General features: G+C 32.7%; 2 protein-coding genes across 2 annotated transcripts; one reads left to right on the top strand and one right to left on the bottom strand.

The window, feature by feature from the left end:
- Positions 1-9,445: 9,445 nt before the first annotated feature.
- Positions 9,446-18,049, top strand: LOC103853460 (ethylene-responsive transcription factor ERF084). Its single transcript, XM_033285872.1, has one exon. It carries the CDS (start codon positions 15,183-15,185, stop codon positions 15,975-15,977), a length of 795 nt encoding a protein of 264 aa, XP_033141763.1. The 5' UTR covers positions 9,446-15,182; the 3' UTR covers positions 15,978-18,049.
- Positions 18,050-22,620: 4,571 nt separating this feature from the next.
- LOC103853239 (probable WRKY transcription factor 63) lies at positions 22,621-23,966 on the bottom strand. The gene is made up of 4 exons (XM_033285564.1): positions 23,937-23,966; positions 23,555-23,804; positions 23,351-23,473; positions 22,621-23,278 (listed from the first exon to the last, which is right to left on the bottom strand). The coding sequence occupies exons 2-4, from the start codon at positions 23,788-23,790 to the stop codon at positions 22,861-22,863; spliced, it is 777 nt and encodes a 258-aa protein (XP_033141455.1). The 5' UTR covers positions 23,791-23,804; positions 23,937-23,966; the 3' UTR covers positions 22,621-22,860.
- Between the last annotated feature and the right edge of the window lie 157 nt (positions 23,967-24,123).

Genomic DNA, 24,123 nt, shown 5'->3' with positions numbered 1-24,123 from the left:
AGGACTTTACGACGAAATTAAAAAAGCGGGGCACGCTAATTCCACGTAAGCCAAAATCGTCGTAAGAGAGTCGTAAAATAACGACGATATTACGACGAAAATATAAAAAATACTAAAAAAAAGAAGAGAAGAAAGATGCTTGAATCACATTTGGCGAGACTTACGTAAGTCTCGACCACATGAGTTCCAAATATCTTCTTCTCTTCTTTTTTTTTCCAAATTTTCTAAATTGGTGAAAAGCGGGAGTATAAAAACTAGAAAAAAAGAAAAAAAGAAAGATACTGGAATTATATGTGGCGAGACTTAAGTCTCACCCACATAAATTCTAATATCTTCTTTTCTTCTTTTTTTTTCAAATATTTCTAATTTGAAAAGTATTTTGGTGAGGAGTGTGATTTGAGATAGGGTGTGTTTTGTGAGTTTGTGTGGTGGTTTGAGAAGGAAAGTTGTGGGTATTTATAGAAAATAAAGGCTCGCTAATTCCTCGTAACTGGTTAACTCGTTAATTCCACGTAACCCTTTTCGTCGTAAAAACGTCGTTAACAAAAACGCGGGCCTTTGTATTTCGTCGCTATTTCGTCGTAACTGAAAACGCGGGCCTCTGTAATTCCTCGTAAGTTTACGAGGAAATTACGAGGACAAGTAATCTTATATATATCCCGAGCGAGCTCGCTCCGTCTTTCCTCTCCACTTCCTCTCCACTTCCTCCCTAATTCGTAGCAATGGTAAGTCTCGCTAATTCCTCTCTAGTTTGATTAGTTTAGGATAGATTAGGTGGTTAGTATAGGGAATTTAGATAGGTTTACGGATCTTATGTTATTTAGTGTTGATTAGGTGGATAGTTTTGGGAAGTATATGTTTACGAAAATTTAAAAAATTAAATTTTTTTTCAGGTTCGAAAAGGTAGACTTACTGCCCATTACAGAGAGATGTTCGGAGAGCCGGGTAGTCGTTTAGACCCGTCGTCTTCTTCAGCTCCCGGTTCTTCGGGTCAGGAGACTGTCCCCGAGACTCAGTACACTCAGAGAGTCATTGGATCTCCTTCTTCTAGTGCTCCCCAGATGCCTCCTCCTCCTGTGCCTCCTACGATGCCGGCACCTCCGATGCCCGCGGCCGAGATTCATCCCGATTTGATGGTGCCTCCGAGTGCTCCTTACTCGCAGTACACCGTAGAGGACATTCTCCGTCTGCCAGGCAGAGAAGGTTTACCAGTCATCGACCCCGACCGACCGGACGGAACTTTATGGTATGTTTCATTATTTTTTTATTCTTTTTAAATTATTTTATAACTTTAAAAAATAATTGATATTTTAAATTTGTATTTTTCAGGTGGGGGATTGACGGATGTCTTGCATCGGACGTAACCGACACGATAAAAGGTTACTTCTCCATGGCACATCCGAACTGGAAAATGACGCCCCACTACGTCAGAAAGACGTGGTTCAAAATTTACGCTGTAAGTTCTATTAATTAAATATATATCTTTAAATTTTTTAATTATTTATATATATATTTTTTTCTGAAAAACTAATTAGAAATTATTTTTTCCAACAGCAAAAATATAATTGGGCCTTCGGGATCACTGAGAGGGTGAGGAAGAAGTTTGAAGCGAAGGCGAAAGTTCGCTTGTTGGACACGGTCTCCAACTGGAAGGGTGACTGGATCGTGAAGGGGTATGAGCGTGGCAAACCCGCTGAGCTCACCACGGATGTCTGGGATGGCCTCATCCGATATTGGCGTCTTCCTGATTCCATTAGAATCGCCCAGTCTTGCTCTAACTCCCGTAACACAGTCGATGAGCACGGGAACGGGCCGATGCTTCACACTACGGGCCAAAAACCTCACGCTGGTGTCCGTTTGGAAATGGTAATTAAAAATTTAATTATATTAAATTTTTAGTATATTTTATATATATATTCTAATTAACAACTTTCTTAAATGTTTTTTTAGGCCAAAGAGACGGGAGAATTCCCGTCTCTTATGCAACTTTACGAGAGGACCCACAAGAACAAGGCGGGCCGATTTATAGATGGCAAGTCCGAACAAATCTACAACGATTTGGCTGCTCGGGTTGAAGAACGCCAGACCCAGCTGACCCAACAGTCCACCGATGGATTACCCGTCACCTTATCCACACCTGAAGTGGATAAGCTTTACGAGGAGGTAAATTTTCTAAAATTTTAATTTTTTTAAATATTCATTTAATTTAACTTTAAATTTTTACTAACAAAATTTATTTTTTGTTTTTAAGGTTGTCCCTAAAAAAAAGGGACGGACGTTGGGGATTGGTTCCGTCAACGATGTTCCGATAGCGACATCGTCTTATGTTCAGCGACGGGATGATGAAGTCGCTCAGCTGCGTAGGGAGTCCGAAGAGCTGCGTAGAGAGTCTACTGAGCTGCGTAGAGATTCTACTCAGCTGCGATCTCGTATGGGTGGACTCGAGGGCTTCTTGGACGTTGTAGCGGCCACAAATCCGGAATGGGCGACTTTGTTGAGGACCATGCGACAACAAAATCCTATCCCAGGCCAGTCACCGACCGACGACTCACATGCCGAGGCGGATGTTCAGGCGAGGAGTGATGAATTCTACGAGGCGATTAATTAACGACCACCCAAGTTCTTTTTAATTTCGGTTATTGTATTATGAATTCAAAACTTATTTATAAATAAAATATTTTGGTTTTGATTTTTTTAGAATTTTAATTTCATTAATAATTTAAATTATATTTATAATTATAATTTTTTATATTTCTATAAAACAATGAAACGAAGTAAATTCGTAGCTAATTTTGCGGCTTCTTTACGTGGAAGCTTAACGTGGTTTTTACGAGGAAACGTTTGGAAATCTATCAAGGTTTTTACGTTTTCTTTACGTGGAAAGTTTTCAAGGTATTTACGTCAATTTTACGAGTATTTATTTACGTGTGTCTTACGAGGAAAGATTTTCGTGGTAATTACGAGGAATATTAGCGACGTCCTTACGAGGAATCTTTACGTGGTCTTTACGAGGAAAATTAGCGACGTCCTTACGAGGAATCTTTACGTGGTCTTTACGACGAAATATCCTCCTTCGCTTTTACGACGAAATTATTTCCTCGCTAACTTACGACGATTTAGCGAGGATATATGCGTTACGACAAACATATAACGACGAAACGGGTTTCCTCGCTAATTCGTCGTAACACTGCTTTTACGACGAATTAGCGAGGAAAACTGCCCTCGTAAAACTTGTGTTTTCTTGTAGTGATATGAGTCTGTTTGTTTATGACAAAAAAAAAAAAATCAAAGTGTTTGGGAGTTACAGACAAAGGGGTAAGACCACTTGCTAAGACTCACAAGCTGGAATTGCTTGTTGAAGATTGTCCTCAGGTTTCAATAAGAGGTGTTAATGGTGCTACAGCGTCTGTATCTTTTAATTAGTCAAAGAAAAAACGTCTCTATCTTTTAGGTTAGCTTGTCGTGGATGTATTGATATCACATCATTCGCTTTATATCATATACATGTACATATTACTCTTGTGAATGTGAAGTGTGAAATATTCGCTCTTGGTGGTCAGAAAATTACTAATGCAGGTGTACGTAAGCTGTAGGCTTCATGCATGACCTAATTGGCTCTTCCTATTAGTCTTTAGTAAATTGACTTATGGGTAATCGGTTTAGTTGTGGTCAGATGGTCAATTGTACATATATCTAATCTCAGTTTAGTTCAGATTTAGGGGTTTATATATCTCTTGAGAAAAGCTAGTCATCTATGTATGTCTCTTTATGGATGATTACTGGGGTTTTATTGGTTGATTTTTGGCTGTTTGTATAGATCAAAGATGTGGTCTGTGTTTGACCTCTAATGGTTGTATTTTGGTATTATATGCACTCTAATCTCATAGTTTCAAAAAAAAAAATGCACTCTAATCTCATTGCTTAAATCAATATAATTCCTTTTGAGGAAAAAATAAAATAATAATTATCATCATAAACTGTTTCAAAAAAAAAATATATATATATATATATATAAAAATAAAAATTATCATCATAAACATTTTCTCTTTAGATCTTCATTCACTACACGATTGCAGAAGCTAAGTTTTTTTTTTTAGTGTAACAGAGAAGCTAGGTTAATTATTACTGCTTAATAGCTGATGGGTTATCTAAATATAGCTTCGTAATTAAAGGAAAATAATTCTAACTGTATTGGTTTAATACATGAGCTAATATCCAGTTATTCTGAAGATTTTTAAGTTTTTAATAGATTTTATTCTATCGTACGCATTTTTATCACAACGTCACAACGCACGTAACTGGTTTGATCCTTTGTTCAACTGGCTTGACTTCACCTGACATGTTAAAGATCTTATGTCGGTAATAATATTCACCATCTCAGTTCTGAACTGTTTACTACACACCCAAAGATACTCATTTTCTAATATGAAGATGCTAGAACATAGTCTTGCTGTAATTTGTTCGATATTACAGCTGGGATATAAAAATGAAAACATGATAGAACATTAGAGGGTAGAGGATGTTTAGATAGTTGTACTTTTTTAAAAAATTTGGTAACATTTGTGAATGTCTACTAAAACACTGTTTGTTTTTGTCTGTGTGTGAAATCTGCATTGTCAAACAGATTTTTAAGATCTATATAGTGGATTGTGTTAAATTAGACGTAGTTCCAACATAAAAAATAATTGGTAATAAGTGTATTGATCCAACTATTGTATATTTTATTTAGGATCTCTTTCAACATCCGATGTGAGAATCTTTGTTTATAATACGTTTTTTTTTAGATGATGGTTTTTTGAACGTCAATTTTGGAATGTTTAGGTAATAACCGATGGACCAACATTGGATCATATCGATGTGGATCGTGTTGAACTGTTTGGATCTAGCTATGTAAGCTAGATGAATTTTTAACATAAAACTAAATGGAGATAATTAGATTGGTCATAACTCTTTCGTTTTAAGAGTATATATTCTCGCACTTTCATTCACTCTCAAGCATGGAAAATCGCGGGAATAATATCCATAGGGTAGCTTAACATTGAGTGGCTATAATATTATGTTAAACTAGATAAACTTTTTACATGAAACTAATTGATGATAAGTGGATTGGTCCATATATTTATATTTTTAAGGATATCTTTCAACGTGGAAGGCTTTTTTTCTAATAGTTTGTGTTTTACTACGTAAAATATCTCTTGATATGATATTGTTAAAAAAAAGTGAGATGCAATCAAACAATCGTGTCTGTTGACGTCAGCATGAGTGATTAAGACTTAAGAGACCATGAGCCTTACGTAATGAAACGGATGTCATTTTTAACAAGTCAAATCTACAAATCGTATGACTTTGCCGTTGATGGTTTCCTTCTGATTTACTGGCCTTAAAACATTTACAAGGCCCAACTTTTCCTTTAGTTGATAGTCTCTATTATTAGATTCGGAAATTATTATCTGAGATCATTATAAGGAGTTTTTGCAAAATTGACCTACAACTCAAAGTCAAACACAAAACTAACCTCCTTTTTTTTTTAAATTGGTTTTGCCCTATTCACCCCACAAGTTCATATAATTTACGAAAATACCATCAATTTTTTTTTTTTTTTTCGAAAATGACATTTTTACTCTCTCACCCTCATCATCTTCAAGTAATTACAAGATTGTTATTGTCATCAATACCACAACCACCATGAACAACCAATTTGAAGCTCTTAATGCTCCCAAAATCGATTTACCCTTCTTCTTTTTCCATTCTTGTGAACTAAACACAACATATCTCTCACTTTCTCTCCACAATGAGCTAAAAAAACTCAAGATATTGATTCTAAAATTTTTATGGTTCATAGAGTCATAGAAGCTAACGATTATGGGTGGGTGACTTTCGTTTGTGATTCTGTGTGCTTGGAGAAGCCTTATGTATGCTAAGGAACTTATCTCACCAATTTAAGGTATGACATCGAGTTTTTTTCCAGATCTGTTCGTCAGACGACTTACTTGGGAAGTCGTCTGGCTGTAGACGACTTACCTGGAAGTCGTCTGGCTGTAGACGACTTACCTGGAAGTCGTCTAAGTCGTCTGGTCAACGCAGAGGTTATTTTTGCAATTGACTTTGAAATCTGTAACCTGAGACGACTGAAATGTAAGTCGTCTACTAATGTTTGGTTTCAAAAAAATTCCAAAGAACCTAGACGACTTACATTTCAGTCGTCATAGGTTAGTTTTGCATTTGACTGGATAATTTCAGAAGTTTGACTTCCCCAGACGACTTACATTTCAGTCGTCTGGCGAAAATTAAAATAATAATATTTTTTTTAAAGTAAACGACTTACAATTAAGTAGTCATAGCTTAGTTTTGCAATTGAAAAAAAAAACTTCAAGATTTAATTATACACAGACGACTTATAATTCAGTCGTCCACCAGACGACTTAATTGTAAGTCGTCCAGGATTTTTTTCCGAGATTCTGGTCAAACCTCGTAAATCCTGGACGACTTACATTTCAGTCGTCTAGTGGACGACTGAATTATAAGTCGTCTGTATATAATTAAATCTTGAAGTTTTTTTTTTCAATTGCAAAACTAACCTATGACGACTTAACTGCAAGTCGTCTACTTTTAAAAAAATATTATTATTTTAATTTTTACTAGACGACTGAAATGTAAGTCGTCCAAAAAGTCAAACTTCTGAAATAATCGAGTCAAATGCAAAGCTAACCTCTGACGACTGAAATGTAAGTCGTCTAGCTTTTTTGGAGTTTTTTTTTAACCAAACAATAGTAGACGACTTAACTTTCAGTCGTCCGAAATAACAGATTTCAAAGTCAATTGCAAAAATAACCTCTGCGTTGACCAGACGACATATAGTTTAGTCGTCTAGACAACTTAGATTGAAGTCGTCCGCGTCTTCTCCACTAGTTTTTAAGTCTTCTACGTTTGTTTTTGAATAACTTGTATTTTTAAGAGCGATAAGTAACTTCAAGATATGTAAAACTCATATTTACAAAATATATTCTCTCCCTTAGTTTTACTAAATTTGACTAAGTTTTTCAATGCAAACTTATAAAAAATATGATATGCTTTGACTAGTTACTATTGTTTGTTTCCATCTCTTAAGTATTATTGTTATAGACAATAATGATGACTATTGTTATGAGTTGGAAGAAGGGTTAAAATACTTCTTAAAATGTTATATCAATATGAAGCTACCAACATTCTTGTTTATTAAGATGAGAAAAAGGCCATTGGAGTTTATTATTGCATATGAGAGATCCAAAGATAAGAAAAAGGCTACTGAAGTCTATTATTTCATTGATTTGTAAATGTGTAAACACATTGTTAGCACATTTAATACATCTTGGAAAACAATATTACTGATTTTACAAAAAATTCACAACTAAAAGAGTATACATGCAATTCACAAAACAGACCACAAACAAAACTATTATAGATCATTCATCTACAAAGACAAGCTTGGATTCCACTTGAGTAGACAAGACCAGACGACTTTTAAGAAGTCCATACGACTTCTAAGAAGTTCAGACGACTTCTAGGAAGTTCAGACGACTTTGTCAGAAGACTTTTAGGAAGTTCAGACGACTTTACAGGAAGTCCAGACGACTTTTAGGAAGTCCAGACGACTTCCAGACGACTTCCAGACGACTTCCAGACGACTAACAAGTAAGTCGTCCCAGAAGTCTTCCAGATCTGAAAAACCTGCATATTAAATCCAGATCTCAAAAACCTGCATATTCAAAAACGTTCAAATGGCTTAAAAACAGAAAAAATGAGTGGAAGATTAGATAAATCTACCTTTACAGAACACACAAAAATACATATCTAAAAATAATATATCTACCTTTAAATTAGTGGAAGATGAGTACCATCTAATTAAAAACCTGCAAAAAAAAAAAATAGATTAGTAAGAAAGACATGAGACAAAATTGAAAAATTCATATAAAGTTTGGTGTTTTCAAGTCAAAGAGATTAGAGTGAGTTTGGAGAGTTTTAGTTTGGGAAAAAAGTAAGAACTTTATACAACAAGAAATTACCAAATGAAGAAAAATCAGACATAAGAACTTACCAAAACGCTCAGAAAAATCCAGACGACTTCCTAGAAGTCCAGACGACTTCCTGGAAGTCCAGACGACTTCCTGGAAGTCCAGACGACTTTGTCAGAAGACTTCCAAGAAGTCCAGACGACTTCCAGACGACTTCCAGACGACTAACAGGTAAGTCATCCCAGAAGTCTTCCAGATCTGAAAAACCTGCATATCCAAAAACGTTCAAATGACTTAAAAATAGAGAAAATGAGTGGAAGATTAGATAAATCTACATTTATAGAACACACAAAAATACATATCTAAAATTAATAGATCTACCTCTAAATTAGTGGAAGATGAGTACCATTTGATTAAAAACCTGCAAAAGAGATAGATTAGTAAGAAATACATGAGACAAAACTGAAAAATTCATATAAAGTTTGGTGTTTTCAAGTCAAAGAGATTAGAGAGAGGTTGGAGAGTTTTAGAATGATGAACATTACATTTTTGTTGCAGCCATTTGAGAGGAGGAGAGAGAATGTGTAAATTTTTCTTTATATAGGGAGACAAAAAATCTAATTAGGTTAAATATTTTTGACTCAGACGACTTCCTGGACGACTTACATTTCAGTCGTCTGGTGAAGAAATTAAAACAGATGACTTACATGTAAGTCGCCCAGAAGAGTTTAATATTTTTAGCGGGAAATTAAATATTTTTAGCGGGAAACTAAGATAGAAGACTTTCCAGACGACTTACAAGTAAGTCGTCTGGTTTAAATTATTTAAGCGGAAAAATAATTTTTAAAAAAAATTTTAGGCGGGAATATTTGGACGACTTACATGTAAGTCGTCTGTTTTAATTTCTTCACCAGACGACTGAAATGTAAGTCGTCCGAGTAAAATGATCCGGTTAGGTTAAAACGTACATTGGTAAAATATAAGGTTCGGTACGATGTGGAAGACTGAAATATACGTCGTCCGGGTAAATTATTCAACAGACGACTGAAATATAAGTCGTCCACACCCTAAACATAACCCCTAAACTTAATTATCTAATTAAACACTTCATAAAACCAAATCAAACTTGAAAAGTGTTTGCTATACACAGAAATAAACACATATAGGTGAAAACTAATTTTTGAAAAAAACATTTTAGTTTTCCAAAATCTAACCCTAACAATACATACAATACTACAACATATGTTTGCCAAACTTCTAAACCAAAGTATTTCATGATTCACTACTTCCATTCATCTATCTTCAAAACAAATCAATTTTATCATATCTTAATTTATATCAGTTAAAACTGTTTATAATTACTTGATTTTTATTTTTTACGCATCAAAATATTTTTTTACAAGATTTATAAATTATTTTTAAAATAAACTGGTACCAGACGACTTACACTTCAGTCGTCCAGACGACTTCCAACATCTCAGACGACTCAGACGATTTACTGGGGCTATATTCGTAAAAATGGCTTCTGTTTTTTTGTTTGGTCACAAGGGGCTGAGCTGTAATTTCACTAGGCTTTTAGGTTAGTTTTGTATTTGATTCAAGTTTGGGTATAGGTTTGAGATTAAAATCAAGTTGTGGGTTAGTTTTGGCAAAAACCCCTCATTATAATCTGCTCTAAAAATAAGATATTCAAAGTGTATGTCTGTATCCGGATAATAAAATCTCAGATCTATTAAAACCGAATTCAGATCCAAATATGATATTTAGATCCGAATATGTATTTTAAAATATATTTAATATTTAATTTTATTAATAACTATATTTGATATATTAATATTTAAATATATAATTAGTTTTATAATATTAAATTTTATAATACTATATACATATATAAATATTAATAAATCTTGTATAAATAATTAATTTATGTATTATTTTAAAAAGTCTAGAATTTTTTTTATAGATCTGAATATCTGCAGTAGTATAATATCTAAACGGATATATGAAATCTTGATATATGGAAGTAGCAAATCCGAGTATTAAATCAACAGATCCGATAGATCCGATTCTGGATCCTGATACCTTATTTTTTGGATATCTGGATACATTCCACCCCTACAGTTTTGATGCAAATTGTCAAAAGTATTAATTATTAATCAACAGTTGTATTAGGTTTGGGTGTTCAGTTTTCGTTTTTTTGTTCCTGAGATATAGAAATCGTTTGGTTATTATGTATTTTGGTTTGGTTTTGGTTTAATTTATGTAACGGTGTTGAAATCAGTCAAATATCCGATAAATTTTTTGAATTTAATTTGGTTCTAGTTTGGTTTCCCTTTTAGGGATAATTTTGGATAATTCGATTAACATTCAATTTATATTTTTATTTTCTGGATTAAATATTAGAGATAAATTTAAATATTATGGATAAAACTATTTGAGTAATTAGGTTCTTTTAGATAATTCGGATTATTTCAAATATATAAGCTCGAAATATCTGGGTAATCTAGTTTTACTATGGTAGTTCTGTTTATAACTAGTATTATTAGTATATTTGGTAATTTTAAAAGGAAACATAATTAATATTTATACATATATAAACCATACTTTGGATATTTGGTTTTTGGTTCGAGTTTGGTTTTGTTTTTCGGTTCCAAAAATATAAAATTGTTTAGATATTTGTGAACATCAGCTTGGTTTTGAATTCATTTTTTCCAATTCAACTTTCGAGTTTCAATTTATATGCATGAGTCTAAGTTGTATGGTGACCAATTTATCATAAGATCAAATCTTCGGATATTCAATTCTAGTTTTTTCATATTCGGTTCAGACATAATAACACATCGTAAATTCAGTTGTTTTAATTTTGGGTTTGGTCCTACATTGGGTTTCGGTTAACCAAATACTTGTTTGTAATTCAAAAATACACATGTTAGTCCGCAAACTTGTGAAAATTTAAACAATTTTCACTAACAAAAGTTTGGTGAAATGATGTAGAAATGGTGTTTAAGAGGCAAAAAATAAAAATAAATTAAAATTACTGACTAACAACTCCATACACATAAAAATATTATTTAACTTCAAACTGAAATAACATCTTGTAAACTTCAAAAACAAACATATTCATAATTGAACTTCAACTGCAATCTATCCTATACTAAAAGGAAGATATTCTCAATGGAGAGAGTGCCTTGTCAGATTTTTTAATCGTCCAATTAAAATGCACTAATCTGCCATGCTATCAACAATATAATCATGCGAAATAATATGGGCTCTTAGTGATTTGATGTGGCCCAATTTTCACGATCTCTCCGACTTTTACACTTTCTCTTTGCCGTCCCAAAGTCTAGAAACCCTACCGTCTATGTGTTTCACCGTTCTGACTCCCTATGTCTCTCCTCCTATATAAAAACCTTTTCCGATCGACCTCCAAGCTCATTCAACAACATCCACAAAACTTCTTCCGGTAAAAGCAAAGTCAGTCGGAAAAATCTCTTGGCAAGTCTCGGGCGGCTCTATTTTTCAACGCCATCACACTAGGCCTCTCGGACTCAGAGTTACGCTTTAGTTTATTTCACTTATGGGAGTCAAGAAACAGGGGGCTCCGTATTGGCTTTGAACGGCAGCTCTCTCTTAAACAAGCAGGTATGATCTTTTACTGATTAACCTGACCCTATACTGTTTTCACAAGTCGCAGAAAAAAGTGTGTATCGGTGGTATATGTTTATCTTCGTGTTTGATTTATAATGCATATAATATAGTGTATAACGTAGTCTTCGATATCCCTGCTGTGAAAGAACTTCCGGGTTTTAGAATACTTGAGGGACTAACTGTGAACGCTCTTCGAGGCGCAAAGGTAAATAGTGGCTTTCTGATTTTGTTTCCCTTCGTGTGACAGAAAAAAATTATATATAGCTGATGTGTATGTCAACATGGTAGATGACAGAGGCAAGGGTTAGAGGGCTTAAAGGAGTCATACGATCTTGCGTTATGTGCTTTTGTGGTGTCTGCAAAGGAATTCAGGTTTGCGATTGGACCTAACTTTTTGCATTTAACTGTAAATAGAAACAAAAAAATTTATCATTTACCTTACTACTCTCACCTAACTTTTTCAAGTAGGTTAAACAACTTTTACCTTAAGTAACATGAAGGTGATTTGCCAACATGAAGACTGCAGACGGCAAGGTTTCCAAGAGTTTATGGGTCTTTAGCATCTTACAATGACCACAAACTAATTTAACACTTGCACATATACAGAAGAAGCTAAGAACGCAGTGCAGTGTGAGAAATCAAGAAACATTGATCTAGAAGGATTTCGATAATTTTGGTTGGTGACTCAATCTCTTACCTTCTCTCATTGATATTATCATGGTTGCTTTCTTTAGCTGGACTAAGATCATTCAACATCATTGTTTTTTCTTTCCCCAGTTGAAAACTGTAAGTACTATGGATGCTACAGTTAAATTGAACTGCATAAGCAAGGGTTTCAACTCTCAAGACACTCAATTGGAAAGGACTTAGCTGGCAGCATATTTGCATGTGCTTTAATGATCTTTACACGTTCGGCATCGAAAAGCTTTCTCTGTCACTGAAACACTGTGTAAAAGTAAGGAAACAAATACAATATTTTCTTGGTTTTAATATTTTTGGTTGCTGTGAATTGTAACCTTAGTTCTCTATCTTAGTTACAAGATCTTCACTGAATGCGAGGCATGGAAGACTTTTAATGATGGCTCTACTTTGCTGAAATAGGAATGAGCTTCCAATGAATAAAGGTAAACCATAAGAGATACCCCATTCAAAACCCAATGTGTCAATAGAGAATAGAAGTTCTAATTTTTCTAAGTCAGTTTTTCATTTATCATGCAGGTCGGATTATGTGTTGGTCACAGCAGAGCATGGCCAATAACAAATATGAAGTGAAGGATGACCAGTAACAAATATAAAAGGCCTAATGAACACATTCTTGATTTTATAAAATAGAATTACAATTTTGAAGTGGATAATGAAGGAAGTAATAAACCTTTTGAAAATAGAATTACCTGTATTTTTTCCTGGGATAAAATCCTATTATGTCCTAAGCCAAAAATATTATTTTTTACAGACCATGTGATGCATGTGGCAGCTTTTACAATTGTAAACTTATCTTTGAGAACTCTTTGTTTCTTCGTCGGCTAAAGGGCTTCCCGTTCAGTCCGATATGATTGCCAGACCTGCCCAAGATTAGGAAATAAACATTGGGATTTAGACATCTGACACAGAATATCAAATTTAGATTGTAATATGGACTTGTGTTCAAAAAAAAAAGATTGTAATATGGACCTACTGATTATTTAGCAATCTATCTATCACTAAATGAAAAGAGATATGAAAGGACAATTAGTGAAGAAAATATGTTTAGGCCATGTCTGGCAATAGTTACCTTGATAACTTGCAAACTTCCTCCGCTTGATAGTACGTGAAAACATACCTACTAATATGCGTTTTTCAACAAGGTGGGGATAAAAGTACACAAATGTTTCCTTGAAAGATCACTAAAACTAAAGAAAGGGGAAAATATAATCTCAAAGGATCAAGTCGAATTGAAAACTCAGAAAGGTACGTAATGTTGGAGAGCGTGCATGTTCGAGGGACATCATAAGGATATAGAGCCACATAGGATCCCAATCGATCCAAGACTCACTAAAGGATATTATTCCCCCAGAAAGTTAGGTTACTCGAATGAAGAAATTGACTTAAGCTTTGGTTTGTTTTTACTGTAAACAAAAAAATAGTATGAAGATAATGTTATTGGAAGTATATGCAAAATTCCCCCAATTGGTATATAAAATTTTATTTTTATAACAGTGTAATAACCTGATTTTGTTTTTTTAAATACTAATTGTAAAACCAACTAATATTTAATAATAAAAGTTAAATAAATTGTGAATATCTATTCAGAATATTTAGATTATCTTTTTACGCCGAGTTAATATTTTAACTATAGCTGGACTGTAAGATTTGTCTTTTTGTTTATAAAAAACAAATAATAAAATAAATAATAATATCTTCATAGAATTTTCAGTGTATTTAACACATAAAACATTTTTAAAAGTTTTTTTAATTAAAGAAATAGGTAATTAAATTAGCTTTACTAATTATAATTGTAAAAAATAGATTATAATCGTAAAAATAGATTAAAAAGATTAAATAAGAGATAAATAAAAACATACACATGATATAATAACACATATAACGAGAACAATACGCGATGTTGAGATAAATAGTATATTTTCATAATAAAATAAATATGTACGAAAAATATTTTTGAGAATAGCTTAGGTTTAATAAATTATTTATTCATTTTACATTGTTCACTATTCCACTTAGTAGAAAACAATAAATTGTGAATTTACTCATTTTAATTTAATTTATTATTTATATTTTTTATAACATATATGTAATATATTATAATGTAAATATATATAATATAATGCTTTTTATATAGACCCGGGCGTAGCCCGGATAAAATCTCTAGTTGTCATAAAAGCTTTAATATTTGATCGAATACTAAAAATATATACTAAGTTAAGTATTTAGTTTAATTATTTATGTTATAGCACTATTGGTACTTGCATTTGTTATGAGTTTTTGCAATTTTGAATTTTTTGGATATCCATGTGGATTCAAATTAGGTTCGGATAAAATCCATAATCTGAAATATATTTCAGAACAAAATTCATTCGGTATTTTATTGGATCAAATTCAAATCAAATTTTTGTGTTCAGTTTAATTTTCCCACCCTTAAGTTTGTTTGATGATATAATCACTGAAAAAAAAGATTGAATTTAAAGAAACAAAAGGTACAAAACTTCTTCTATGAACTATTGAATTGTGAAAGACAGGAAGCATAAATGTGAAAGATTTTACAGTCTTATCTATCGAAATTGACAGCAGTATCTTTTGATTATCTCACTTTACAAATATACTTTTACAATAAATTTTTCATGATTTTACTTCCCTCCCAACCATTAATTAGTGTATATATGTAAACATCAGAAGAAACAAAATAGGAAAATAGTAAAATCTTTATTCGAGGAAATTAATTACTCCACTAATCATGTAGTAGCAGTTGTTGTTGTGCCTATAAAATGCTTCCAAACACACAATTTCTATACAAACTCAATATATTTATATTTTATCTTTCGCCGTAAAATGGAAAACACCGTTGATGATCACCGTCTCCAACTTTCATATCCGCAAAGCTTCGGCGTCGAAACTCATCAAAGTTTAGAAATGTATGGGCTACACAAAGAGACGCCGTTAGTCTGCATGCCTCTTTCAGGAGCTAAAACTCCGTTTTCTAACCTCACGGTGACGGAGCCCTTTAACGGACCTGACACGTTTGATATCTCATCTCTATTCTCTCCTGACCCAAAACCCGTACTCGTAAGTCAGCGTCGGGTTATGGATGATTCCATCGCGGCCATAGTTGGCGAAAACGTACTGTTCGGGAATAACAACATAAAAGTCTCCGAGCACTTCACGGCAACTGAGACCGGAGACGGCGTGAAGCGGTGGAGGAAGACGCCGCAGAAGAACGGAGGGTTCAGAGGTGTGAGAAAACGTCCGTGGGGGAGGTGGTCGGCGGAGATAAGAGACAGGATAGGGCGGTGCAGACATTGGTTAGGAACGTTCGACACGGCGGAAGAGGCGGCACGTGCGTATGACGCGGCGGCGGTGAGGCTTAGAGGGACCAAAGCTAAGACCAATTTCGTGGTTCATCCGGTCTTTCCGGAGGAGATAGCTGAGACTCAGTCGTCAACGACGGAGGAGGATAGGAGGAGGAAGAAGAAGAAGAGGGTGAACGTGAGGAAGTGTGTTAAAGTCACATCGGTTGAACAATTGTTCAGTGATACCACTAGGAACTTAACTTCTTCTAGTAATGATGGAAACGTGACTAATCCCTTTAACAATCTTGAGAAAATGGGCTTAGAGCACCCCCATTAGTGAACCCCATGAAAGGGGTTCACAAAGTATTTTTTTATTATTATTTTTTAGTTTGATTTTTGTTTTAAAAAAAAAAAAATACTTTTTCGGACCAATCGCGGGCCGTCAGGTGCCGTGGGGCCCGCGCTACAGTGACGAACCAAGTTCACTGGGAAGAGATGCAGAGAGACAAGTTCATCATCACTATTCCTTATTTTAATATTTTTTTTTTTTGGAATCTGTGTGAACCTCCCATAAATTCACTAATGGGGGTGCTCTTAGAGGTTGATTTGAAGTTGGGTTTAGGTTTATTTAGAAACTGTTAATCACTTATTGCTTAATAGTTACGTTCTTTAATGTCTTCTTTTGTTGGGTTATTTTGTGTGCATGAATATGAATGAAGTATTTTCTTTTGATTGTTTGTGAAATGTAGAGAACTGCAGTTCTTGGTCTGTTGGACATAATTCTTTAACATGTAGTTTGTCTTAATACATTATCCGTTTGTTTTACTTTTGGGGATATGACTATACATTGGTGAAGAATTAAATGAAACTGGCACTACAGTTCCAGTGACAATATAAAATGTGAATTGTTGGGTCAGATAGAGGTAGTAATTAACATAGGATATAGAAGCTGGGCGCAGAAATCATGGGATCAGTGTAGCTTTTTTTTTGTGAATAGTTGAATATAGATCTTGTTTCTTCTTTTTTTTTTTTTTCCGACAAAGTTTATTTAATAAAGGCCCAAAGCCCATCACAATTACAAGGCCCACATCAAATACGGCCCACTAACAAACCACTAACAAACCGCAAGCCCAAGAACGGCCCTAGGCCCAAGAGAGCAAAATGATGTCGGCCGCGTTCCATCGCGAACCGCCGCATCACTTCTGCCTCGACTATCACCGGAGAACCACCCACCGGTACACCGAAACCACCCCGGAGCACATCGACTCCACACCATCTTCACCGCGACCGCCTATCCTCCCAATTAAGCCTAATCTCGGAGAGAATCAATCGTGGCCGAGATCTCATCCGCCACAGTTCAATACAGGGCCAAAAAGTAGGGGGCTTCGCTCAAACAAACGATCTTCCACCAGAGAGCATCCATCGTCCTCCGACGAGGGCTCAGCCAACAAAACCAGAGCCAACAACACATAACTAGTGACAAACACAGAAAATAAAAACTAGACCCTAGAAAGGAACTAAGGGACCGTTAGCCGGCAACAATGGAACTGTCGGAGCCTCCACGTTCCGGGAGCTTAAGCGGCGCTGCAGAGCTGACGAAGCCTCCACAACCCGGGAACTTGAGCGGCGATGCAAGAGCTATGGGAGCCTCTACATCCCGTGACCAAAACGACGCTGAAACGAAGATCTACCAGACGTACCTCCTCGCCGCGAATCCAGAAGAAGAAAAGTCGCCGCGAGCCGATCTCTTCCCGGAACGAAACCCTACCCCAGATCCGCGCGCATGTCGGAGATACCTGACAGATCGGAACAACCAGACGATGACTTGAACGGAATGACAGGGTAAAGAGCCAACGGCGCCGGTACGCGCTCGGACGCGCCACCGGACGCCGTGGCTACCTTACACGCTTTCTCTTTCTCTTTCTCTCTCTCTCTCTCTCTCTTCTCTCTCTTTAATATTCCCCTTTATTTCTTGATAGATCTTGTTTCTTCTGCAGAGGAACTCTGGAGGAAACTTTGGGCATTAGCTTAGCTGAAACTAAAATCCACAAAAGCTGAGCAAGTAAAGACTAGTAGTGAACTTCTCTCTACCTGTATACAGTTATATACGTGTGCATAGTGTGTGAACCATTGAACATTTTGTTTCGTCAACCCATTGAAATTTTTTTTTAGTTCTGCATTTGTATTGGGTAATGAGAAAGTCCTCTCCAGTCTCCATAAAACCTGGGGAAATAGAAAAGTTATTTTGAAAAGTATCCTTAATTTATCTTTAACAGTTTTTCAGTATTTCATATATATATAAGAATTACTGCCATTTATATATCAAAATGAGGTGAAACTATTGAAACAATGAAAAATATACATACATATATATATTTATAAATGATAAATCATGGAACATGCGTATATGTATAACTAGGGATTAACCCGGGCTACGCCCGGGATTTTTTATTTTTTTCTAATTTAAATTGTTAAATCATTTATATTTAGGTTATGATATATATTTATATAAATGTTAAGATACATGTCATAATTAAAATTTGTTTTTAAACTTTAACACGTTAAATTAACATATTTTTTACTATTTAAATATGTTTTTGTAATTTTGTTGGCTATCTATTTATCATATTTAGCAAAACTATATGTTGAGTGTTGGAATAAATGTTTTAGATATTTAATTAAACTGTAGAATATTTTTGGATCGACCACATGCTCAATAATCGATTGATCCGTAAAAAGATGGTCGATCTCCTTGGCCATGTAAGTACAATTTTAGCAAAAATATCTTTGATTTTCAAATATTAAGTTTATAACTATTCTTTTGAATATTGTTTATGTAAATATTTTTTGTGATGTTTGAATTTGTGATGTTCGTATACTTAACCTAGATGATATTGATGTTTAACAATTTATTGTTTTCTGGAAATAGAAAATAATGATATATCAAAACGTATCTAATACTTGTTAAATGATAGTATAATGTAAATTACATTCATTATTTGAAAATAACCATTTGTTGTTTTTATTTTTTTTTAAATCAGAAATTATTTTTATTTAAAAACATTATTCATATATAATATAATAGTTTAAGTTTGGAAGATTAATCTATATATATAAATTATGTATATTTTTTAAAAAATAATTTAAGATATTATACATTGAGTAACTAAATAAAAGCTGAATTTCTTATCTTGAAAATCAAATATTTATATTTTTGTCTTCACGTTAGACTCACCAATCCATCATAGTGTGAGGTTGATGTTGATGTTATAATGAGTTTTATAAGGACTTTCTTGATGTAAAACTATACATTTTTATTTTTTTTTGTTTAATATGGTATTTCCATTTTAATATAATTTACTACCATTTTAAGATAGATGTACATTTTAAGATAGATGCTTAAATCTTAATGTTCTTTTTCTATTTTTTAAAATGTTTATTTCCATTTCTTAAATTTTTTTACGTAATATCTATATTTTATATTTTAAAATAGATATTTAAATCTTAATGTACTTTTTCCATTTTTTCAAATTGTGTATTAACTTATATTATATATTTTACATTTTAAGATAGATGTTTAATGCTTAATGAACTTTTTCCATTTTTTAAAAAAAGTTGTGTATTTACTTATTATTATATAGATAATTCATATATTATATATTTACATTATTTACTTATTATTTATTGATAATTCATATATTATATATATTTAATGCTTAATGTTTATTTCCACTTCATGACTTTTTATTTACTTAATATCTCTATTTTACATTTTAAGATAGATGTTTAAATCTTAATGTACGTTTTCCTTTTTTTTTAAATTGTATATTTCCATTTGTTATACTTTCTATTTACGTAATATCTATATTTTAAATTTTAAGATATATTTTTAAATCTTAATGTAATTTTCCATTTTTTAAATTGGGTATTTACTTATATTATATATTTACTTATGATTTATTTTTCTTTATATTGTGTATTTCTATTTCTTATACTTTCTATTTACTAATAGTTTTATATTTTAAGATAGATTTACATTTTACGATAGATATTTAAATACTAATGTACTTCTTCCATTTTTTTAAATTGTGTATTTCCTTTTCTTATACTTTCTATTTGGGTAATATCTATATTTTACATTTTAAGATAGATGTTTAAATCTTAATATACTTTTTCCATTGTTTTTAAGTTGTGTATTTCTTTTTCTTATAGTTTATATTTACTTAATATCCATATTTTACATTTTAAGATAGATGTTTAAATCTTAATGTATTTTTCCATTTTTAATGTAAAACGGCAATGTTTAATACAAGAACTTGGACAAATAGTCAAATAGTTATATTTATGTTTTTTTTTTCTTTTTTATATAAAATGGTAATGTTACATTATGAAGATAAGCCATTTCTTTTAGTGAAAATGATAATCTTACATATGTTTAATGTAGTTTTTTTTTTTATGTTGTATGTTTAAATATTATTGTTATTTTTAAATGTAAAATAGTAATCTTACATATGCTTAATGTATTATTTCCATTTTTTATGTTGTATGTTTACATATTATTTATTATTTTCTAAATTATATATGGAGATAAACCGTCTTTTTTTTAGTGAAAAATGGTATTTTACATATGTTTAATGTAGTTTTTCCATTTTTATGTTGTATGTTTACATTTTATTTTTTAAAAATAAAAATGTAAAATGATAATCTTACATATGTTTAATGTAGTATTTCCATTTTTTATGTTGTATTTTTACATATATTTATTATTTGCAAAATTATATAGAATGTTTTTTGTTTTTTTTATAAAACGGTAATGTTACATTATGAAGATAAGCCGTCTTTTTTTTTAAGTGAAAAATGATAATCTTACATATTTTTAATGTAGTTTTTACATTTTTTGTGCTGTATGTTTACATATTATTTATAATTTTCGAAAATTAGTAAAATTAAAATGTAAAACTATATTTTATGCAATTTGTCATCTTTCGGAAGAAGTTTTTTTTGCTGATGTGGACGCTCTATGGAGCCTTAAAAGGTCAATTTTATTAGTATTTTTTTATAAAACGGTAATGTTACATTATGGAGATAAACCGTCTTTTTTTTTTAAGTGAAAAATGGTAATCTTACATATCTTTAATGTAGTTTTTTCATTTTTATGCTGTATGTTTACATATTATTTATAATTTTCGAAAATTAGTAATATTAAAATGTAAAACTATATTTTATGCCACGTGTCATCTTTCGGGAGAAGTTTTTTTGCTGATGTGGACGCTCTATGGAGCCTCAAAAGGTCCCTTTTATTAGTATTATATAGAATGTTTTTTGTTTTTTTTATAAAACGGTAATGTTACATTATGAAGATAAGCCGTCTTTTTTTTTAAGTGAAAAATGATAATCTTACATATTTTTAATGTAGTTTTTACATTTTTTGTGCTGTATGTTTACATATTATTTATAATTTTCGAAAATTAGTAAAATTAAAATGTAAAACTATATTTTATGCAATTTGTCATCTTTCGGAAGAAGTTTTTTTTGCTGATGTGGACGCTCTATGGAGCCTTAAAAGGTCAATTTTATTAGTATTTTTTTTATAAAACGGTAATGTTACATTATGGAGATAAACCGTCTTTTTTTTTTAAGTGAAAAATGGTAATCTTACATATCTTTAATGTAGTTTTTTCATTTTTATGCTGTATGTTTACATATTATTTATAATTTTCGAAAATTAGTAATATTAAAATGTAAAACTATATTTTATGCCACGTGTCATCTTTCGGGAGAAGTTTTTTTGCTGATGTGGACGCTCTATGGAGCCTCAAAAGGTCCCTTTTATTAGTATAGATTTCCATGGGTGGGGGGGGGGGGGGGGGGGGAACCTACGAAGTATGCGTTAAATTGACATGATGATGCTTAAAATCGATGAGATATCCTATATATGATGTATTTTGATATTCATAATATCATGTATAATAACATAAACTTGGTAGGAAAAGTATTGGCAAAAAAAGAAAGATAATGCTATGTTTTTTTTTCCTTGTTTACTCAGATAGATTAGGTGATGGGTCCATGATCAAGCAAATAAAACTAATTTGTTAATTTCCTAAGCTGTCGAAACTTGACAAAACTGGGAAGAATTCAATAATCTAATTCAAGTGTCTCTTTTATAATTGCCTTCGAGATCTAGCGAGAAGGTCACTCACAAAGTCATGACTCGCACAGGAACAGGCAGCTCCATGGTATTATGAGTACGGTAGTCTGCATGTTGACTCTTTACTCGTTGTCAAAATTCCAACTAGTCCATATTAGTTATCATCCATTAGTTTATTTGACCTTATGACAGAAGTAAACAAGCACCTACGGAAAGACTTGAGAGCTTTCCATTTCTGATTAAATTTAAATGTAATCATCTTGTGGAGTGATCTTTTTAGCATTTTTATGGTATGAAAACTAAAATTAGAATAGTTTAGGAGTTATTCATTTATGCATTTTAATGGATTTAAAAATCTAAAAAATCTAGTGTTATTCAATATATAATTTTTTCATGTTAAAATTATGTGTTATTGGTTATGTAGTTTATAAATCTTAATTTAAATGATGTGTTATTAGTTATATGATTTATAAATCTTAATTCAAATCAAACGTTATTTCACAATATAATTTTACTGTTATACTTGATTTGAGAATGGATTTTGAATGGGTTTTGAAAGATTTCTTTTTTAAGAAATATAAATAGTTAAATCTGATAGAAAAATTCCAGATTTGTAAATACGAATTAAAATTAACATGTTAGATTTAGAAACTAATAACTTATTTTTATTTATAAATCTTTTATATATTTATATCAATTAAAATACATAAACAATCAATTTTTAGTATTTTCATTTATCATCCTGAAAACTCTTTTTCTTAATTATATTATTTTATAGACTATTTTCGACGAAAATACTCTACTAAAATAGAGTCAAATGACGCGTTTGAAGTGCTATATAAACACCCGTTATATCATTCAAAAGATAAACAGTAGTTGTCCTCAATATTTGAATCGAACTTACACATATACGTCATGAACGATGACGTAAACTAATGACACAAAAACGATGTCACGAATTATGAATCTAACACACCAAAATATAAACTATTACAAAATATAGCAAGTACCATAGTACGACATAGTCTACCCTCTATGTGAACATAAGAAGAAGCTTGAAAAAGGTGCTTGTTCAAACGTGGAAAGGATTGTAATCGAACTCAGAAAGATCGTCCAAGAACATAAAATTTCCAGGTGAACATCGAGGAAACTGATACCCCCATAACTGTTCATCATCCACCAAAAACTCGTTACTACCACATTCTAGGTTCATGATTTGGTCCGTGCCTTCGATGATAATTGCTTCTTGTTGTTCTACTGGAACGAGTTGAGGCATAACCGAGTCAGGCATGACTTGGTCGATTTTGTCGAACCGAATCATCTTGGAACCGTTAATAATATCTTCATTAGGCTGCAAAAAAGCATTAACCTCACAGATGTGTTTTCCGACATAAGTTGTTCTGTACACAGAAGGGCTGTTTTGGATCTGTTGCACCCTCTTTGTAGCGTTGCAGTTTCTGTCTTTGGCATAGGCGCAACGATAGTAACACCTGTAAAGATAAACTCCGTTAATAAAACAGAGCAAAAACAAAGAAATACTCTTTTTTTTTTTACTCTCTAACCTTTGGTGGGAAGAGGTTTTGATTTTCTTTTGGCCGTACTTCCTCCAAGAAAAACCGTCATTGCAGAAAGGAGTTGGTGAATCTTGGATGTATTGCTCTAAACCTTCTTCTCCGTGGCTATTTCTGCAACATGTAATATACGAACCGATCAAATCAAACATCCCTTAATCGTAAACAAGTATTGATTTTTGTTTAGTCAATTACTTCTTGGGCGATTTTCGAGCCACCACGGGGGTTGCCTTGTTCTGAGAAGACTCACGGTGTGGTTGAGGGTTAGAAGATGCAAAAAGAGAGAGAGCGAAGGAGAAGGAATCAAGAACGGTATCGAAGAGAGGCTCGGTTGGAACTGAGCTTGCGTGCTCGAGCACGGTCTTCAAGCGGTAAGCGCTTTCTTGGCCACGAAGCAGGGCTTCAACCGCCTTGTCAACACCGTGAGACATTTTTTAGTTTAGAACTGTGGAGAAGTCCTAAGACTTGAAGAGAAAGAAGAGTTTTGTTTCAAAACTTGTTTTCTGTTATTTGAAGGTTCGTTGAGTTTTTATAGACGGGGGAAAATGTGGAGGGCGAACCATTGCGAGGAATCTACCTGCCTATATTTCTATTGGGTGGGATAGGTTTTTTGTTGGCGTTACTTTCGTGTTAAGTTGGTATTATATATAAGAAAAAACTCTTATGCCTTTGCCGTTGGGCGGTCAGAAGAACTAGTATTAGTATACGCCGTTATAATTTAACAATAATATATCACTACCAAAAAAAGAGTCTACAGAATATTC

Source organism: Brassica rapa, chromosome A02 (genome assembly GCF_000309985.2).
Source record: "Brassica rapa cultivar Chiifu-401-42 chromosome A02, CAAS_Brap_v3.01, whole genome shotgun sequence".
NCBI lineage: Eukaryota > Viridiplantae > Streptophyta > Magnoliopsida > Brassicales > Brassicaceae > Brassica > Brassica rapa.
This window is presented reverse-complemented; position numbering and strand designations above follow the sequence as displayed.

What these genes read in the sequence shown, in the direction of transcription:
- LOC103853460 (XM_033285872.1), top strand. Translation starts at nt 15,183, where the DNA reads ATGGAAAACACCGTTGATGATCACCGTCTCCAACTTTCATATCCGCAA.
- LOC103853239 (XM_033285564.1), bottom strand. Translation starts at nt 23,790, where the DNA reads ATGTCTCACGGTGTTGACAAGGCGGTTGAAGCCCTGCTTCGTGGCCAA. An exon ending in GCTCGAAAATCGCCCAAGAA is followed by an intron (nt 23,474 to 23,554) that starts GTAATTGACTAA and finishes TACATGTTGCAG; the next exon opens with AAATAGCCACGGAGAAGAAG. An exon ending in AAAACCTCTTCCCACCAAAG is followed by an intron (nt 23,279 to 23,350) that starts GTTAGAGAGTAA and finishes TTATCTTTACAG; the next exon opens with GTGTTACTATCGTTGCGCCT.